This window comes from Sturnus vulgaris, chromosome Z, assembly GCF_052056855.1.
Source record: "Sturnus vulgaris isolate bStuVul1 chromosome Z, bStuVul1.hap1, whole genome shotgun sequence".
Lineage (NCBI taxonomy): Eukaryota > Metazoa > Chordata > Aves > Passeriformes > Sturnidae > Sturnus > Sturnus vulgaris.
In genome coordinates, this window is record NC_142283.1 from 19,951,542 (window position 1) to 19,971,902 (window position 20,361).

A 20,361-nucleotide genomic window follows, 5' to 3' on the forward strand; every position below is an offset into this window, starting at 1 on the left:
CTGAAAACAACACAGGTCCCTAAGCACCTGAAGGGCTTTTGCTTTCCCATTTGCTGCAGCTCTGGGAGCGTGCAGGTCAAATGCAGCAGAGTGGAGCACAGTGTGACTGTGCAGTGCCCTCAGTCCCCAGGCTGGGGAGTCCCTCAGCATTGCCTGGGGCATGTCCCAGCCTAGCAGACACCCTCCCTGTGTGCACACCACGTATCTGCATGCCAGTGGGCCCAGCCTGAAGGGACCCCGCACTGAGAGAAAACCAGGCAAGTATGTGGGCAAGGCACTGAAAATTGATGTGCAGTGCTCTGCATTTGTGTGTCACATACATGCCACATACCACGAAGCCAATAGGTGCTGAACAGAGTTTATTGACAGGGCAGAAAAGCCCAAACATGATCTGTGCAAGGGTAAATTACTGGATGAGATCCCTTTTATTTATGGGGTCACATTTCAGTGCCTAGTCCTCTCACAAAACAAGTTCACTAAGCCTAGTAATGGACATTACCAGTGTTTATTTGTACCATAGTTAATGGCTGTGCATAAGTGATCCCATTTACACAAAATCAAGGTGTAAAACTCAGGTATATTTATTTTAATGACTCTCAGGACTGGGAAGTCATTACTTTCACACTCTTTTGTTATTATCTGTTCACTACTATTTTCTTGCAGAATAAGTGTCAGACAACATCCTCTAAATCAGGCCTGTGAAGCACAACAGATTTATGCCTGCTGAAAGAAAATACAGGGCATTCTGTAATTAATATGTAAAATCTGGAGATAAAGTCACATCTGTATGATGATCTATTTTGGTGGACCTCATATTCTTAAATCCCAGCCTTGCTCTTCTAAACTATTAATTCTGTCATAAATATTTGATGATGAACAAGCTTATAAAAGCAAAGTATGAATAGAGGGAGAGCAAATGTATGATTTAATTTTTAATTAATTACCAGCACCTTACACTAAAGTCCATCTTCAATAAGAGGCAAAAGCTAACACATTTCTTCCTCACTGTAACCTAATCTAAATAATCAGCATTGCATTTATTTGTATTTTTAAAGGAAAAGGATAAATCGTCTAGAAACAAGAGAACCAGGAAACAAGAAACAAGGTAGAACAGTCTGGTTTTATTACCATATGTAATCAAGAGCTTTTATTTCCCATCTCTCCTCCTTTTTCTTTTCCTTTCCTGCCTTTTTTTTTCTTTTACAACCGACATTAAGTTGTGAATCGTATGTTAGGGGGATGTGGAAATGAAGGGAAACTGGTGACAACACAATACTTTACAACTTTACAACAAATGGGAGCCTGAATTTGTTGCATCTACCAGTGTATAGCAAGGGTGGAAAGCAAAGGCACACATAGGTTCATGAACCCCTCGAAACAGAGGGTGGAAGGGAGCTGGGGCTGGGAAAGGATGAAAACAGAAGACCCACCGAATACAAAATGAACATTTCAAGGTCAACCCAGTAACTGCGGTGTATGTTGTGAAGGCAGATTGCTGCACAAGCTGTTGCCATGATTATCCATCTCTATGTTTTGGGAGAACGTTTTGAGGGATAATATCAAGGGAACCCTGCTTCAGGGGTTGGAGCTTGGTAAAAAGGTGTTGAGTTCGTTCTTTTAAAAAAAAATTAACCTCGCTACCTACTGTTTTCAAAGGGTTTTCAGTTTGTTTTTATTAAAACAACAACATTGCTTTGGATACAGATCTATCTACTCCAGTCTGCATAGTTCACTAGGGGTGAACAAAGTTGTTTCATAAAAGAAGCCGTGATGAAATGAAAGAACATGCAAACACCCTTGTTACACACTTTGGTGTAGACCATCCAGACCTTATATATACCATCTATAAGCTAGTGGACTTAAAATCTGTCTTTTCAATCATTCAAATCGGAAACAAAACCAAAACCCTGAAAAACAAATGGAAGTATAAAATTTTAAAAAACAAATTGAAACAGAAACAACCACCTTACTCAAACATACTGTTCAGTAGATATATATATATATATATATAAAAAGCTTAGAAGCGATCCCCATCATTTTTCTACAGTATGTTGACACAGTTATTGTAACAGATTAAAAACACAGCTACGTTTTTGCATAAACTGAAAGACTGGAAAGGAACTTACACACCTGCGCGCGCACACACACGCACACACCTGCGCGCGCACACTCCCACGCTAGCTACATGCACAGTCACACAAAAGAAACAAAGGAAAAAAAAACAAAACCCACGTTTTTCCCCAAAGAAGTATATGCAGCATCCTTCTGGAGCAGCAGGTAGCTACAGCAGGAGCCTGCCTGCCTGTCCTAGCTCCATGTGCCCTGCATGCTGCAGGATGTGCGGCCGGGCTTTCTGCAGGGCTTGGCCCCTCTCACCAGTGCTGTCCCCAGCCAGGGGATGTACCAGCTCCATGGACAAGGGTGTTAGTCATTTTCCTGCTGCCACTGAGAACGATCTCCACGTTGACATGCTGTAAAGGGAGAGCGGGAGGTGGGGGAAGGCAGAACCCCCAGCATGGTGCCTTGGGAGCATCACCACCTGCGGGTGGTTTTGAGAGAGGACTTGGCACAGCTAGAAAGTCAAATTTGGAGGGTATGGTGCTAGCCTAATTTCTTTAGGGATGCGGGGTTATGAAAATAACCACCACAGTCTTCTTTCAAATGTCTTTACTCCAGTTTTTGAAGGGGCTTGGAGGAGGAAGGATCAATAAATATTTGCATTACTCAAAGGGGAAAAAGAAAAAGGTTTTTACATACTACAGCTCACAAATATACACAACTGAGGGTGTAAGGCACAAATTTACATGTGGAAGAAAACAGGCTATTCACAGATATATTCCCACGAAAAACCCGTGTGATAAGACCATAATTTATGCATGGTAACAGCCGGCATATTAGCTAGTTCACACTGTTTGAGGATTTTGTTTGCCGTCTCACATGCAAGGTGAAATGAGATGGCACATCACAAGCTGGTGCCTTCACAGAAAGTATTAGCTACTGACAAAGCCATGTTGATAGCAATGGTGCACAGATGTGCAGCTTTTAAGTTTCTCTTGCAGCTGCTTTAGAAGTTATGAACTTGTGGTATTTGTTGCTGTCTTAGGTCAGAGGCCCAGCCAGCTAATTAGCTGAGAGACTTAAATAGATATCCCCTTTTTTTTTCAGCTAACCAGGCAGTCCAGGCACAAAGTTCAGAAATCCAGCTCCAACTTATCTAACTCAGTGAATTTCTTGGAAAAATAAAAGAGTTCTAATTACTCCAGTTAATGGGTTTCACGTTAAATAGGTATAATTTTCAAGGTACTTCTCTGAAAAGCTGCTCACGGGATGATAATGAAGGTCAGTTCCTTATGAAAAACAAAAGTTGAACAATAAATAAGAGGAGTTACTCGTGTTAACAGTCACATGTTATTCATTAAAAGAGAAGAGTAGCAGAAATCTATGACATAGTCTGCCCAAGCCGGCATTTAACTGCTATGACCAAATGGCTGTAACACTGAAGGGCATGATTTCACAGTACCTGCTAGTGGTAAACTTCTGCCATTGTTAAGTCAGAGTTAGCTTTGTCAATTGATTTTTTTTTCTTCCTCTTTTTTAAGATTTTTTTTTCTTTTTTTTTTAATATTTGTGTGTTTTTTACATTTGTTTTGCTTTTCAGAGCACTCTTTCCCAGTTCAGGAATGCACTGTGCAGTTAGGGGCAGGGGGTGAAATATCACAGTCATTTCCACCTGTGTGCTTTTGGCTCAATGTTTTTGATGGAGGGTTAGTCTTTTGAGCAAAGAACTGGCAGGTTGTGGGGGTGAATCCTGCAATTGCAAACCTTCAACCATGGGTCATATGGCTCGGGTTTAAAAAAATATTCCACTTTTCCCAGAGAGCAGAAATCCAACACATCTTCAGCTTGCAACAACCATCTTCTCAGAGGAGCGAGTGATAACAGCTGCAGAACACTGGCTTTCAAGGGCAACTTCTGCTTAATTGCCATCCTCTTCTGCTCCCCCTGCCCCTCCGATTATGTACATGCATCGTTGGGCTTCATGGACGTGGAAAGCGGAGCGAAGGAAGGTTTGGGAGGTACATCTGGCTTTATGGAGGGCGTGCGTTTCAAGCCTGACCTGGTGAGCGAGTTGTAGGCAGTGAGACTCGGCTGCCGGGATACAGTCACAGCCTGTGCCTGAGCAGCGTGGACCTGTATGGAGTCCACTCGCTGCGGGGCCGGCGGAGGGTTGTCACCCCGGCCGAAGCTCTGGTTGCGGGACAGGTGGGACGAGTTGGAGGAGTTGGTGTTGTTTCTTTTGAGGGTTGATGCCTGGTGACTTCTCGTGAGTGAGTTTGTGGGGTAGCTTCTCTTGTAGTCCACGTTGTAAGCAGAGGAGTGCATCTCCAGCCGCTTGCTCAGCCCGCCTTGTGACAGCGAGGCGCCCGTGGGCCCCAGGGACGCCTCCCTCTGCGGCACTTTTGGCGGCATGCCGTCGAGATTTTCCACCAGGTTAACTCCGTGGCTGGGGCTCTTGCTACTGAGGTGGTCCTTGATAGTTTTGTACTCAAGGGTGGCATTCTGGTCCTCCACAGACATCTGAGCCCCGTCGCTCATTTTTGGCTGGTCAACATATTCATGCTGATAGCCTTGCTGGGCTATGGGCAGGACCACAACACTGGGGATGTGGCTGGGAGAAGCCCTGAGCGGCAGGTCAGTTGGGATCACTGGTGAGGCCATGGAGGGGATATCTTTTGTGCAGGCATTGATGAGGTTCTGGTTTCTCTCCCATTCCCTACTGCCTCGGCTGGGCTTTCTCTTCTGTTGCAGGGTTGGGGTGGACTCAGGGGTTGGCAGGGCAGCCAGGTCCAGATGGTGCTGGTCAGCTTTGATTAGCATCTTGGCAGTGCTGCCTGGGGTAGCCAGCTTGCCATTGTGCATCAGAGGCGTGAGAATAGCTTCAGGCTTCGGCTCCTTGGACTGAGCATCCCCAAAGAGGCCACTGAGCTTGGAAACGCTGCTCATGGAGCCGCGGCGGGAGTGGGTGAGCTCCTTCTCCTTCCTCTGCACAGCAGCCAGGTCTCTGCGGCGGTGGTCGCAGATGCAGTACACTATGATTCCCGAAAAGACGGCCCCCATGACAAAAGCAAGAATAACGGCAATGGCCAACAGGGTGACTGGCACCAGCTGATCATGACCTTTCAGGTAACTCTCGCGAATCACTCCTGCAATAGACAGCACAGACAGGTTAAACAAACCAAGGACAAAGGAGGAGCGGGCTGGTGGGGGAGGCTACTTTAATTAACTATTTTATTCAAAGGCATGCCCCTGGGAAGTTGCTTTGTGTTTTGCAGGGTGATTTTGTTTATCAGCTTGCTCAAATTTGGAGACATACTCTACCTGCCAGCTACATCATCCGTGTGCAGCCTTCAGCTTTCAGATCTGGAGCTGAAGACTACAAAGTTCAGGAAGGGGAAGAGAATTTACTTGCAGGACAAGTACAATTGTTTTGAAATCCTGGCCCTGGGCAATTCAAACTGACTTCACCAGATCTATTAGCTCTCCTCCTCTGACATACTGCTCATTCCTCATCTTCCTCTTTCTGATCTCTCCTAGGCTTATACCATATATTTTTTTTATGATGGTAAGCCATTCACATTCAAAAGCCTTTCAAAGGAGAGGAGACAGAATCTCAGTGAATACCAGAGAAGCTATCCCACATTAAAGCTTCTTTCTCTGCTCCTCGTTCTGTTATCTTTGTCATGTGTTTATAAGTCAGTGTCACATGCCTGAGCTTCAGAAGGATGCTTGAGTAACTATGATGGAGCACAGTGTTGAAATTTATTGAGCCTGCTGGATGACTGTCCTTGCTATTTTAATTTTAAAAGCTCTCTCTTTTCTGAACTCATGAATAGGTTGACCTCTGTGCTGAAGCCTATGCTTTCTGTTCTAAAAGACCTGACCTAGTATCTCTTCCTGTGGTCAGAGGTCCCTGTCAAATCCTACTTGGCCATCCAAGCACCTGCTGTCTGGGGAGGCACTTTAGGCAGAGTGCACATGCTCCGTCTCAAGTCCCTATGCAGCATTAATGAATACCCTGAATTTCCAAAGAAAGTTTTGTTTGTTTTTTTTTCCTGATATGGGCACCAAGCCAGCAGCACTAATGAAACACAAACAAAAAGTCTGTAATTTGTTTGTTTTTTTTTTTCCATTTCTGATTTTGTTCTTACTGTTTACAAAGACCAGCCACAGTCTGACAAGGAACTGTAGGAACATCTCTCCCACCTCTTTTTCCAGAGAGAGCCTAAGTGCCATGGGATTAAAAGCTCCACAAGCTTAAAGGAAATGTATTAGTTGTCCTTATTACAGGAGAGATAGCAAGGCAGAAAATACAACTCTGAGGCTCTCCTGAGACTTTATGAAGATACAAAACTTTCATGTTGTTAATCAACTTCTGAAATAAGGTATTTTCATGGTTTTTGGCACAGAAGGTAATTACAGTCCAGAATTAGAACCAAAATGCTCTTCAACAACCTATGTTAAAAAAATATTACTAAGTTGCCACTATCTCACAGAAGCCTTTGACAAGTATTCTGGCTAGATATAGCATTGTTCCCATTTTTTTGTCCCAAGCTGATTGCAGCATTTAGGTGGACAAGAGATGAACTTTATATTTAAAAGCAAAACAGCTCTTGAAATCGTAAGCACCTACATGTGACATCACAGCTGGGTGCCACGGAAATTATTGTGTTGTGACAATACAAAGGATTATGATTTCACAGGGAGAAGAGATAGCAAGAGCAGATGATTGCTTAAGAAAATAAGATCTGGCATTCATGTCAATGTCATAATAGTGAAACGTAAGGGCAGGCAAGTAAAAATCAGAAAACAATATATAATATAATATAATATAATAATATATAATAATAATATAATAATATATAATATAATTAGAAACAATCTCCAAATTAAGTGTTTCTAAGAGAACCCTCTTTTAAAGCCCAGAAGTTTCTTCAGAGGCAGATTTTTCTACTCTTTGTCAACAGCACTTAACAAGTAGCAGTAAAACTTAGTTCTGTAATTTAAATCCATTTACAAAATTGCTGTATGTAGAAGCACAGTCCAGTCGTTACAGCACAGTCAGCATGAACTATATTTCACTGCAAAGGTGTTGGTCTCCTGTGATATCTACATGCTAGACTGCAGCATTTTGTGGCCAAGTTTATTTACACTTGTAAAATTGTTTGCAGTGATTAACCAGAGAATCAGATACAGAGTCTTAAATGGATGAGAAGAATGGTCATGAAGTTAAGGAAAGCTTCAGCTTAAAAAGTCTAATTTTATGGATTTCTGTGCACAAACTTCTCAGGCATGTCACTTTGAGCACTTATCCAAGTGTTTTGCATGGAAAAAACTCAAAATCCCTGCTCAGTGCCTACCTGACGGTGTAAGCTCCTACAGTCAAAGCCAGCATGGGTTCATGACAGGAAAGTCATATCTTACTAACTTAATATTCTTCACTGAAAGGATGGTCTGTCATTGAAACAAGCTGCCTATGGAAGTGGTAAAATTATTATCCCTGAAAGTATTCAAAAAGCATGTTAGTGTGCCACCTGGGGATATGGTTTAGAAGAAATCACAGTGGTGCTAGGTTAAAGGTTGAACTTGGTAGTCTCAGTGGTCTTTTCCAACCTGAATTGTTCTGTGATGCTATCATTCTAATATTCTTTTATGTATAGACTGGGAGCAAGACGCTGGAGGCAGCCCTGTGGGAAGGGAAATGGCATTTTTGGTTGATGGTAAGCTCAATATGACTCAAACATGTGCCCTGGTGCAAAAAAGGGCCAACCATATGAACTTACTGGAATGCATCTAGAGGAGTACAACAAAAATGGTGAAAAGACTACAGTGATCAGGAGTGGCTTAAGATACTTGGTTTGTTCAGAGGAGACCTCATTGCTATCTAACACTTCCTCATGGTTGGGAGTGGAGGGGAAAGTGCTGTTACCTCTCTCAGATATCTGGTGATAGGATGCAAGGAGAATACCTTAAAACTCATGTCCATGCCTAAAACTTCCTACTGGCTGAGGGAAACTTCAAGCTCTGCACTCTCAGCCTTCTGATTCAGGCCAAGTCCTACTCTGTGAGTGATAGCATTAAGCACAAACCAGCATCACTGTATAAAAAACACAATGTAAAATCTTCAGCTTTAGGTTACCAGTAGATACCAAAAAAATTTGCACTCACATTACAAAATTACTACACAATCCAGCCTCCATGTCCCTTTGTGTTCATTAAAGAGGCAGCTCAAATGATGTTGTTCACACTGCAGGTGTTTTATATGCAGAAATTTATGATTGTCTTAAAACATCCTGATTCCAGCTATTTCCTTTTGAACTCAGACCTTCCTGATGTTTATTATGTTTCCTACACTAAAGGATATTTAAGTGGCTTTGCTCTAAGCAGGCAGATTTTCTCTGAAAACAAAGTCAGTTTAATGATATAGTTTATTTTTTATCAGGGATTGCTTCCATGTGTCATTAGTCATGCAAACAATCCCACTAACTTAAATGTAAATAAAACAAAATGGGCCAGATTTGACCCTGCATTTTGACCCCGCATGGAATAGATAAAACTAAGTAGCAAAAAAGCAGGAGAAATGCTCAGCATCCTACTGCCATGACCACAGGGTGGGTGGGGGTGATCTGGAATTTAACATGATATAGGCTAATAATTGCAGTTGTTGTCCATCAACATGTCAAACCTTAACATCAGCAGTAACTGCCTGCACAGTGTGGGATGAGTAAGGAAGTGATCCCAACCATGTCAAGTTTGAGGCAAACTGTTCATGTCACCTAATGGACTGCCTTCTGTGTGCTTTTAGTTATCATGCAATTCTTAAAGAACAACGCACTCCACATGGCAAGTCCAGCACCCTTCATTTGCACTCACTGTTCAAGGAATTAAAATGAATGGAGAAAATTATCAGAAAAATGTAGGGTATTCATTTTTGAAAGACAAGTTAAGTATTCGGACTCCCAGTTTGAGGAAATACCTGTTATTCAAAAATCTTACAGCTATTTATTATCTGACATACTTTTAAGACATCATGTACTGGAAAACTGACTCTGCTGGATGCACAGAACCAATAAAATATGTCTGATATAAGTATCCCCATATTATATATATCTTATTTAATAATAAAAATTTTGTTCTATATTAAATACTTTAAAATGTTATGTCTAGCACTTTCCTGTTTGTAATATATCATTTGCAAAAGTGAAAAGACATTGCTTATTTCATTTTATGTGGTCTGAATCCATACCCCTTACTATTTTCTCTACTGCACTGAGACCTATCACTTTGGATAACAACAAACTATTCTTTTGAAAGGGAGAGTTTTGACAGAACTATCTATATTAAAATTGTACTCCACAGATATGTGGTGGTAACACTAAAAGTAAACCTGAAAATGTTACCAAGAAATATATGACATCAAATATTTGCATGTTCAAGGATCAGATCTTACATATCACTAATGCCACAAACATGCTGACATTTACTGACCTACCTGGACTCTTCCTTTTAAGTAAAGCTCTCTCTCCCTTACAAATCACAGCTGGGCTTGCAAGTTCAGGGTCTTCCTACATGTGATGCAATATTATTTCTGGCTACTAAAAGAGCCAGTCTAGTCACCTGATATTTTCCCTTTTCCATGGCTATTCTGATTCCCATAGACAACCCGATCCTTCTGCCTCCATTAACTTTCTGTAATTTCATCCCAGGTCCTTTTGTTTGCATCTCCTAACATTGCCATTCACTTTCTCACTCAGTCTACCCTGCACTGTAACAGTCTGGAACCTGCAAAATCACCTCTTCTTATTCATCTAATGAGAGAGAAGACCTGATATGGTATTGTGTTATTCTGCTATGCATAATTAATTCCTTCTTCCAGCGGAGTTCCTAGGTAAGGCACACAGTTTGGGCTGGCTGGTTGGTTAAGAAGCCATTTAGAAAAATGTTTCCAGACCTTCAAAGTGGCTCAACTCTGAAATGAGCTAGGACATGTATAAATCCCATGAGTAGAGCGTTGATCTAGCTAAAGGTAGTTGGGGAATGAGCCAGGAGATATTACATTTTATGTCAATAATACATATACTATTGTTAAAGTTATGGAAGATGGGAAAAGCAGACTTGTGGAATGCTTCTGGGTAGAAAGAATACAGAAAAGATAAGAGGTTATCCAAAGATATAAATCTTTATGCTAGATAAGATATATAAAGTGTAGATCTAGTATGCTAGATTATAAGTAGGAAAGCGAGACTCCTTCTTTTCACCAAATAACAAAAGTATTCAGGCTTTTGGACAGTACATATGCTAAAAAAACAAGTTAAAAAGCAAGATGTGCAGAGTACTGAAAAGATTACTGTATGAAAATGCTGATGAAGCTATTTTGGAGATGCTCTGCTCCTTCTAATTCTAATAGGAAAATTCCAAGGGCAGAAATGTAATTAAAATGAAATAATCACAAAGGGATAAAATTCATCATTCTAAGGACTACATGGCATGAGCATAACTGAATAAGAACAATGAATACCAACACAAAAAAATTCATTAAAAGAGGATAGATAAGGGAACACATGAAGACTGAACTGTTTACTCCTTTTCCTGCTGCTATTTTCAACAAAATCCCCACTCTGATCTGTAATCAGAAATGTTATAAAATTAGGGAGTAAGTGTTGACTATGATAGAGAAAAGAGGTAAACCTACTTAGATAATAAGTATTTTTAAATTATCTTAGAGAATTTGTCCCCAGCTGCTTAAGGAGCTAGCCAAAGCCATTTTTGGACATTGTATGGTATCTTGGACAACACTGGAAGAAGTACAGGGAAGCATAAGCAGCTCTGGAAAAGGACAAGTATATTACATGACTTTGAGAATTTCCAAAGGGAGGACCCAACAAAACACAGACTTGCCAGTGCAATCTTTCAGATGGAGGTGACACTAGAACAAGTAATAAAACAATCAAATTTATGAGCACCCAAAGAATAAAGTAGTTAAAAAGTTGAAAAAAAAAAAAATAAAGCTAAGCTATTTTTCCAGTAGTAAATTACATTAAACCAGACAAACTTCCTTGCTTGGCAGGATAAATGGCTTACTTTTTGTGGGGGAGTGAGTATGATAGCCTTTGACTTCTCTAAAGCCTTTGACTTATCTTCTCAGAAGTAAATGAAAGCGAGCTAAAACCTGCTAAAAAGCTGCAGTTGAAAAGAGCTGATCGAAGGTCTCCTCCCTGGCAAGAGATCTGAAGTAAGGTGTCTGTCTCAGGAGAACAGCAATTAACAGGCATCTGCAGAAAGGAGATCTCGACTCCAGAGGCCCAGAAGAAGCTCTGTGTCCTTTCAGCACAGAGCTACAGCATAAAAAGCAGCATAAAAAGAAACATCTCATGGTGAAGCCTAAATTTCCTTGTCTCACCTGTGATCCCTGTTTGACATGAATGGCAAGACATCAAGAAAAGCCCCACATTCCAAATTCCTTTTAGTCTAAGTTCTGGTGCATGCTTTGCAGTGAGTACAAATTGGAATTCCAGCTTATAAGCCTCATAGCTGGCTGATGAATGAAAACAAACAGCAAATTACTTCCCAGTTTGAATAGCTTGATGAGAAGCTGTTTTTGGTGACACAAGAGTTTGGATGCTGCCCTCTCCCACAGGTAGGCTGAAGCTGGTAAGGATAACTCACAGGACAGACAGCGATGCCTGCTCTGCCACTACATGTGTGAATAACAGCTACCTGTCCTGAAAAACAACACCTTTCAGCCTGAGCACTGCAGTTTGCTGCAGCGGGGAGACAAAGAAATTATTTGTGGCTGGCAGAGGTGTGGCCTGGGCAATGAGAAGACCACATGCCACGATTGCTCTGTGACCGGACCCACAGGCAGCTGTCAGTGTCTGTCTTTCCAAAGTTGCCTGTAACAGTTGGTAAAGTAATAATCCAAAATGGTGACACACATGAAATTTGAAACACTGAAATGGGAAATGAAGAATGATGTTTTGGAAGGGAAATGAGGGAATAACGCTCAGGAAAGAAGGTAATATCTATCTCCAGACCACACATTAAGAGCAGTTAAGGCATGAGTGTCATTGCTGTGTTAAATGTCACCTCTCTAGATAAATGGGAATAAGGCCACGTCCATCTCCAACAGCTACAAAATCACTTGAGGCTTTCCACTGAACACATCATTGTTCCAGAAAGGCACAATGATTTTTTTACTATTGTTATTTAAGGGGAAAGCTCAGCAGTTAATTTCATTCTTCAGCTCAAGCTTCTCTGCAGGATGTACATCTCCCCCACCCTAGGCTTGCAAGAAACACTGGTAAAAAAAACTCATTATGAATGGAGGTTTTTATGGCTTCAGAATCTCTTTTAAAAATACCACTGAATAGGTTTTCAAGACGTGTCTCCAGGTGTTAGAAATGTGTTTACAGGTAGTCTCATGCTGCTAAAAGACTATTTCAGACTGGAAAATCCCTGCAGGTATTAACAAGCTTTCTTCCCCCTTTTAAAACTAGCAATAATAATTTTTAAAAAACTCTAGAAACCAACCAAACAAAAGAAATCCCCAGACAAATTTAGACTGAACTTTGATTTCAATGGCAGAAAACCAGAGGAATGACCAAAGTCTATGCACTTCTGAGATCTTATTTCACATTTTTTCTGAAGGAATAATTTAAAGATTTGATATAAACCAACCACCTTATTATCTCAATGACTTGGTGTTTGTCACTTTAATGGAATTGCTTTGCTGAAAACAGTAAGAAAGCTTTTTCCTCATCTCTGTTCCAGCTGCCAAGACTCATTGTGCTGACTTAGTGCAATATTACCCAGTACCCATTTTTCTGGACTCCTGGTGTCACCAGCTAGAAAAAAACCCAGCCCAAACATTCATAGTTAAAGATGCTGGAAAATGATTTCCCCTTCCTTCTCTCTCAGTAAAGCTGTATAGTTGACTTGTAAAGATCTGCAGCTCTCTAAGTTTTGCATGACTGTGTTGAGAAAAGCAATCCATCTTTTCTCATACTCTACCCTAGGGCTCTCAAAACCAGGTGCCTGGGCTAGTAGTCTGAGGTATTCAGCAATGAAAAAGTGGGTGCATGAAATTGGAAAAACAATTCATTTGTTAAAGAAAAAGCCCTTCAGTTACAAGAAGCCTGGAGATCACTGGAGGTATGAGATGAAATCATGCTTCAGAACTATGAAAACAAAATCAATAAATAATGTCATTGAAGTAATCTGCAACACAGCCTTGAAAACTACTTAAGCAATCTGATCAGCTCTAGTGGTCTCTGTTAGGGTTTCCTAGCCCCTTATCAGACCTATTTCAACAACCCCTCCAGGACAGGTTTATCAACTCATCTTTAACAGTGGTTTAATTTCTCCTTTCAGCTGATTCATCATTATATAATTTCTCTCCACTTTCCATGAATGACTGCCAATGTGACTATAGAAAAAAGATAGTTGTAACTTACAAAAGGAGGGGAGATCAACATGTCCATGTAATATAACTTGTGACTCTTGAAGCAACATTTTAAGAATGGATTTCAATTACTTGGTTTTATTTTGATTATGAGCCTGCAATCCAATTTCTCTGCAAGCCATAGTGGCCATACAAAACTAACACCATAGGCCTTGTGAATTCACACTTGTGAATTTTGAAACAAGGGATTGTTATAGATGGAAATCACAGAACCTGAACCAGAAAAGTCATGCTCAGACAATTTCCAACCCCAGTGGAGTGAAGGGGAGACAAATCCTGAAAAAGACTGGAATAGCAAGCTCTTAAAGCTTTTTAAATTGTGTTATTTCTCTATCTCTGTAAATGAACCAGTTTATTAAGCTTGCAGGTATGGGAGAAGGTTTGTTTGACACAACCTCCTGCATATATAGTATAATGAAAGTCATTACAGTCCTGAAGCCAGCCCAATTTTGTTTGTCCTAGAGGCTAAGCTCAGGGCCAGCTCTTGCACTAGAAAGCATTTGACAACCTTTCTCCCACTGGCAGGTGGTACACAGTGGCTGATCATTCTGAACTTTCCTGATTTCAGTATTTTCCTTCACCTCTCACCCTTTCCCAGTGAGTGATGATAATTTTAGATGCCTCTGCGTGATGGGGAATATATCAGGTCGCTTTGAAAAAACCATAAAACAGGCATTCACAGTAGTTAAAAACAAGAAGTATAAAATCCAAATGTCAAGGAAAATTAATTCTTTTGTAGCTTGTCTCGGCAGACACAAACTTTATGCTGCTTTGCATCTTAAAATACAAATTTCCTTTAAAGTCTGCAGCATTTCCTCTAATGACGCAAAAAAAGCTCAGTGCACATTCTGGGACCTTTCTAGTGTGCCTGGGATAAGCTTAAACATATACAGCTGCTCTTTATTAGTTTACTTCAGGGGATCTTTCACAGCTGGGTTAAAATAGATTTACATATGTTTGGCTGAATATGCATGATTTCAGGGCTCCAGAGAAGTTGTTGTAGCCTGCAAAGTGAATCTCTCATCTTCACAGTTCCCATTTCACTGCATGGAGCTCCTCTGATGGCACAGAACAAGTGTTGGGTGTTTCTTTTTTTTCCACTTTTTTTCTTTTCCTGATGAGGGTATTATGTATTCTGAGCAGCCCAGTGCCTTTCTGGAAGAAGTTTTATGAATAGTGTCAAGGAAAAAGAAGCTGTCACTGAGAAATTCTGTGGCTTTTCCTCTCCTTTTATACAGCCTGTTTTGAACTATGGCCTTTTGCACAACAGGGAAAAGTGAAGTTTGCAGAATGTCAACATAAGCAGCTCTGCTTAGCAGGCTGAAGCTCAAAGCAGCCTTATGGTAGAATTTTGGTTAAATTTCAAACACCACATGTAATCTAAAAGCAGAAATTGTTTCTTCATCAGCTCTGATCTTCTTTAAGGACACAAAAATGTAAATGCAAATTTTGAGCTAATAGTGCAACTGAACACATCACAGCTGAACTAACAAAGGAATCATCTATTAAACATTCAAAGACAAATAGTAAGACAGTACCCTATATTTCCTATTCCCTGAGGCGCCTGGAAATTATAACTAAATTGTTGAACAACTATGTGATGAAGCCAACAGTGTTTATTCATGCACATAGACAGTATTTCTTAGGAGCAGCTCTTCTGCCCACAGCTGGGCTGCTGGTGCATGCTAGGGACGTGGCTGGACCCCTTGTTAGCTCTGTCTTTACACAGAGGAAGGATGAAATCTCTTCTGTCATTAAAATGCCATCACTGTATATTGCATGACAGAAAGCAAACACTGTGGATTAGCTCTTCATTTCTCCTACACTCATGAACACAGCAGGTGTAGTCAAAAGGCCTGGACTTGAGAATTAAAACATGTCCCTGCCAGGGACACTGACTGCTTCTTCCAGAAAGATATGCAAGGCTGGTGATGTAGGCAAAAAAATAGATTATACATGTCAGATATTAGGTTTACCATTTCCCTTTGTATTGCAGTACCATTGCCTCATCTGCCTTTGAATACCTTAAGTAATCATGCAATTGTGATAAGTTTGAAACACAGACTGTAACAATCAGCAAGACTAATTTTACTGCTCATTCTTCTTCGATATCTCACTACTCTTCAAGTATAAATATGAGAACCTTTATTTCCTCTGTTACATTAATTCACAACCATAGTATGTCCAGTAAAGCAGGCATAGAAACTCCAGCCATATCCGAGGTAAAAGACATCATTTCCCTTATGGACTTCATGCCCAGATGCTGCTATGGTCACACTTACTTAATTTTCTATCTCCAGTGGTACCTTCTTTCATGTATTTTTCTGTCTTATTTATGGTTCTCTGCTTTTTTAAAAACCTAATTATTTTTATTTAGGACCTCCCTACTTTGCAGCTGCTATGTGTACATTCATACTTTATTGCTATAACTTCATTGATGTGTCCTTGTAACCTGCACAGTAATTGCTATGGCTGGTCTGCTACCCTGGATGAGGTGAACCTGTAGCTTCATCTCAGAGGACATTATGTCTCAGAGGACAAGTAGGCACCTGCCCCAGCTCCAGTAAAGCTGTCCTGTGTCCAGCAGTAATATAACCAGGGTAGTACGGGCAAACAAGAGTCCTCTCCAAAATACATTCAAATCCCAGGCAGACACCCCCTTGATTGCCCAGCAGCAGCCCAGGCAGACACACCTGTATGCTTTACCAAATGTCTCACAGACAGCAGTGCTGCTGTAAATAACAACTCCACCAGCCTTGCAATCAGTTCTGCTACTGGGTCAAATTTCATTCTTCTGGATTTACTGTAGTAATTTGTCCAGTTCCTGCTCATGCTCTTACTTTAACCCAGAATTTTCCAGGGCTGCAGGAAAACCAGGGAGCTAGTTAGTCAACGTGAAGGTAGCTCTTGCAACAAGGAGCATGACTGGCTTTCTCACATTTATAGACTAGTTCTCAAGACATATGTACTGATCTCCAAACACACAAACTTCCATATAAGAGGTTAAAGCCTAATTTACTTTCCTAGCATTAGAACCCTATCAATTTTTATCACAATCTCTTTTCACTCAGTGACATTACACAGTGTAGGTGAAATCAAACCTTTCAGGGAAGCACTGCTGATGTTATCGAGTTGTCTTGCCATGAGCAAGTAAAGATAAGCTGTATTGTCTTTCCAGGTCTTGATGCTGGGCATATGAAAGTATCTGCTGATTTGACATTAGTAATTTAGTTCAATGAGTGTGAACTGCACACTGAGATATGAAAAAACCCTGTGTATACGAAATTAATTGGTCTTACTGGCCTCAGGACATTGCCTGTTGCTGGTCATATTTAGACAAAAACCATGTAAAGTCCTGCAAAACTGTAAGACTTCTTTAAGACACTGGATAGAGACTCCTGTTTTGTAGCGATAAAGCCAAATGCTATCTACAAAAAAAGAGCAGTGCTCTTTTTGTTCGTTGTAATGAGCCATGATTGCACACACCTCTGCACAGGCTGTGGGGAATGCAGGAGGCTGAGTGTGGCCAGCAGGCAGAAGAAGGGACAGAGGGAATGCCTGCACTGTGCCCTCCTTTGCGAGGCTCTGACCGGGACTCATTCAGCAATGAACACACATGGAGAATTGCTGAGCTGTTTGATGGCACCTATGAGCTGGCAGCAGAATTAAATTTCTCCAGGACTCAAAGTCCCTGCCGATGGCCTTTCCTGCACCTCTTGGTAAGACTGCTTCTGTGAGCATCCTGAAAAAACAGTGGTGCTCAGTGTCCACCCAACACTGTGGCTTCTGTTGCACTCACCCCGCTTGCTTGCTAACAGGAACTCGTATTTATTTAAGAATAAGAATTTACTGATTTAAAGAACAAGAAAACATCTAGAACATATGTGCTTCTCAAAAGACTTTTGGAATTATTTAAATGAAGGCTTTGGTCAGGTGTTTCTGCATATCCCTGTATGTGCTGTACTGTTTGTGTTCAGCAACTGCAGATTTTTCAGGCTCTACAAAAATACTTCTTTGTTTCTTTCTACAAGGACATGATAGTGGATAGCAATAGCTTTGTAGGGCTTCAAAAATGTGCCTGCTTCCCCCATAACCTCCTTTTTTATATATAACAGCTGCTCTTTTATTTTCTATCACAATTGTGGGTAAGATGGGATGGAACATGAACAAGATGGCACATTACTGACAGCATGCAGCTGGTGTTATTTTCCAATTAAAAAATCCTTGATGGGCATGTGAAAGAACTGTCTAGTTTATGCCCAGTTGTGACAATGCTATCAAGCTGCCCCTTCAGCTCAGATTTTATTTCACAGAAGATAAGAAATCTTTGGTTGCTGGTAGAAGAACAACAGTTTAATATCCTGGCCAACACAAAGTTGGTGATGAATATGCTGTTAGCCATTTCCAAATGCTTGCTGTACTGTATAGCTGTGCCAGAAATGCTTCTTAATGCTTCCTAAGCAAGTACTCTATAAGCTGCCCTAAGCCCTTCTAATGTCAATGGAGCTGTTAAAATCTACTTGAGCAGGGACCCTGACTTATTCTGCTCTGCTGGGGCAGGGAGAGCTATCAGACATCAGCTGGTGGTTTAAGAACACTAATGCTCAATGTACACAGAGTTGTTTGTGTATTTAGTTGCCTAACTGTGACAAGTCTCTTCTAAGCATGATGGACTGAGATTTAAAAAAAACTTACAGCTTTGCCAACAAAACTCCTTCTCCCTCACAGGGAGGTTAGGATGCACATTTTTGATACAATGGTAAATTTGCACTGTCTGCTTCAAAACTTCTCAATAAAGTGGTCTTAAGATACACTTTAGTAACAAAACAACATATCTTTTTCCGTATCTTCCCTCTCAGTCACTGGCACAATCTTAGAATACATGATTAAAGTCTAGCAAAAGTAGTAGCAATGATAACTGGATAACAGAGACTGCAGTGCCTCACTAAATGACTATTAAAGAGTTCGAAGGAGCACCTGTCTAAACACCTGACTAAATGGAGGAAATTCAGAATCTGCTTTCCAAACACAATGACATTTGTTATCTGTATTTAATGTTCAATAAAACCGAGATTGCAAAACCTAAATTATGCCCTCTCCAGGTTTTTAATTTTTTAATTAACTACATGCTGTTGATCAGTAAGCACCAGACCATGCTGACACAAAGAATTAAGTGTGCCTTTTTTATAGTCAAAGAAAACGAAGAAAAATGGAAAAGTTATTTTGGGATCCTTCCTATATAAAGAGATGTTGATAACCATTAACTAATCAAAGAATATGAGAAAAGTGTAGGCGGTGTTTTTTTACAGGGCATGTAAATTAGACAGTTGACAGTTTACAGACCATATTAACAGTGCACTGAACCAGGACTGTCAATGTTTAGGTCATTGTATCTGAACTACGTATCAGTGAACACACTGAATCATACCTGAACTATTAATTAATATAGTCATTGAAACTAGGCACATCCTATATAAAAAAAATGAATTATTCAAATATCTTTAACAATATATTGACATTTTAATTGTACGCTGGCATTAACAAAGCTAAAAGGTGCTTTAAATGTCTTTCAGCTACTAGATTTTCTGCTATTAAATGCCTTTGAATTTCAAAGCCATTTCAGAAATCTCGTTTAAAGGGCTAGACTATCCTCCCAGTTCAGCACCTTTATATGGCACAACATCTCCTTATAATCAATATAAACATCACGCAAATGAAACTGGGTATTACTCAACATCCTGTCCACCAATTATGCCTTGCTATTTCTAGACAGAGTAGTGGCTCTGTGGAGCAAGCACACCCTACAGTGAATTCCCAGCTCTTGATAAATATGTCAGTGCTACAAAGGTCAAACAAGAGCACGAGGCAGTCTGTGTTCCTCCACGGAGCGATCCTCACCGGGTGACAGGGGATGAATGCAGCTGGGGATCTGGTCCATCACACAACAGTGCCCCAAACCCTGAGCAGCTGCCTTGACAAATTAGATGTGGTCTCTTTTATAGAAAAAGCACATCAGGGTCCTGGGGCAATGACAGTTTTTCCCTCTTTTAGTAAGACAAGCCTCTGCAGCTCATTGCAGCCTGGAAATGGATAGCCTGACTTGAAATCTATGCAGGTGGACAATTACGGGTCAAGGATACCTGCTGTTTCCAGAAATCCCATTTGATAATATCTATTTTAAACTTTATCATTCTTTCATTTGTAGGCTCTACTAATGTGGGAGCAGAGAAGCTGTTTGAATAACCAGGGGTTGCACATTAATACAACCTCTTCTGTTACCAATTATGTAATTTTTTTCACTACAGAACAGCAAAAAGCTCTTGGTTCTAATCTTGCCACTCAATGTTTCCACTTCTAGTTAAATCTGAAATCTGTACTGTTAGTGAAATGCAGAAATGTTTTGAATTCTGAAAATGTTAAGTGAGTGTCAGTATAGGCATTTCTTTAAGTGTGGCACAGGCAGTTGGTGTGTGCTGGAATATACCCCACCATTAACTTGATTTCCTCATCCTTGCCTGTCTTTTGCAGTTAAATCTGTTCCTTTCCTTACACTTTCAGATGGCTATAGAAAATCTGTGACTAAACAAGCCGGAGCTTTCTTTACATAAGGTTTGAAACTCAGACTTAGTCACAGAGAAGGCACACTAAATCACTAAATCTATTACAACCCTGTGTTTCACTAACATTGGCTTAAAATGTGGCCCTGGTCAGGGATTTAGCTCCTGACAGCTTTTCTGAATGCCTTGTCTCTGCTCTGTCTCTTCACTCTTGTTCTCAGAGAAAGTTACTAAAACATCATAAAAACAAGTCTGAAGAATGTCTGCTGTCAGAAACATCCTTCC

At 40.6% G+C, this 20,361-nt stretch overlaps 1 protein-coding gene across 5 annotated transcripts in view; it reads right to left on the minus strand.

Moving 5' to 3' along the window:
- Positions 1 to 1,101: 1,101 nt before the first annotated feature.
- SEMA6A (semaphorin 6A) overlaps positions 1,102 to 20,361 on the minus strand; it is a 118,846-nt gene continuing 99,586 nt past the window's right edge. For all 5 annotated transcript variants that reach the window (XM_014874362.2, XM_088157108.1, XM_088157106.1 and 2 more), the window contains one exon: positions 1,102 to 5,204. In XM_014874362.2, coding sequence (XP_014729848.2) covers positions 4,015 to 5,204 — 1,190 coding nt within the window. In that variant the 3' untranslated portion in view covers positions 1,102 to 4,014. The remainder of the gene's footprint in view (positions 5,205 to 20,361) is intronic.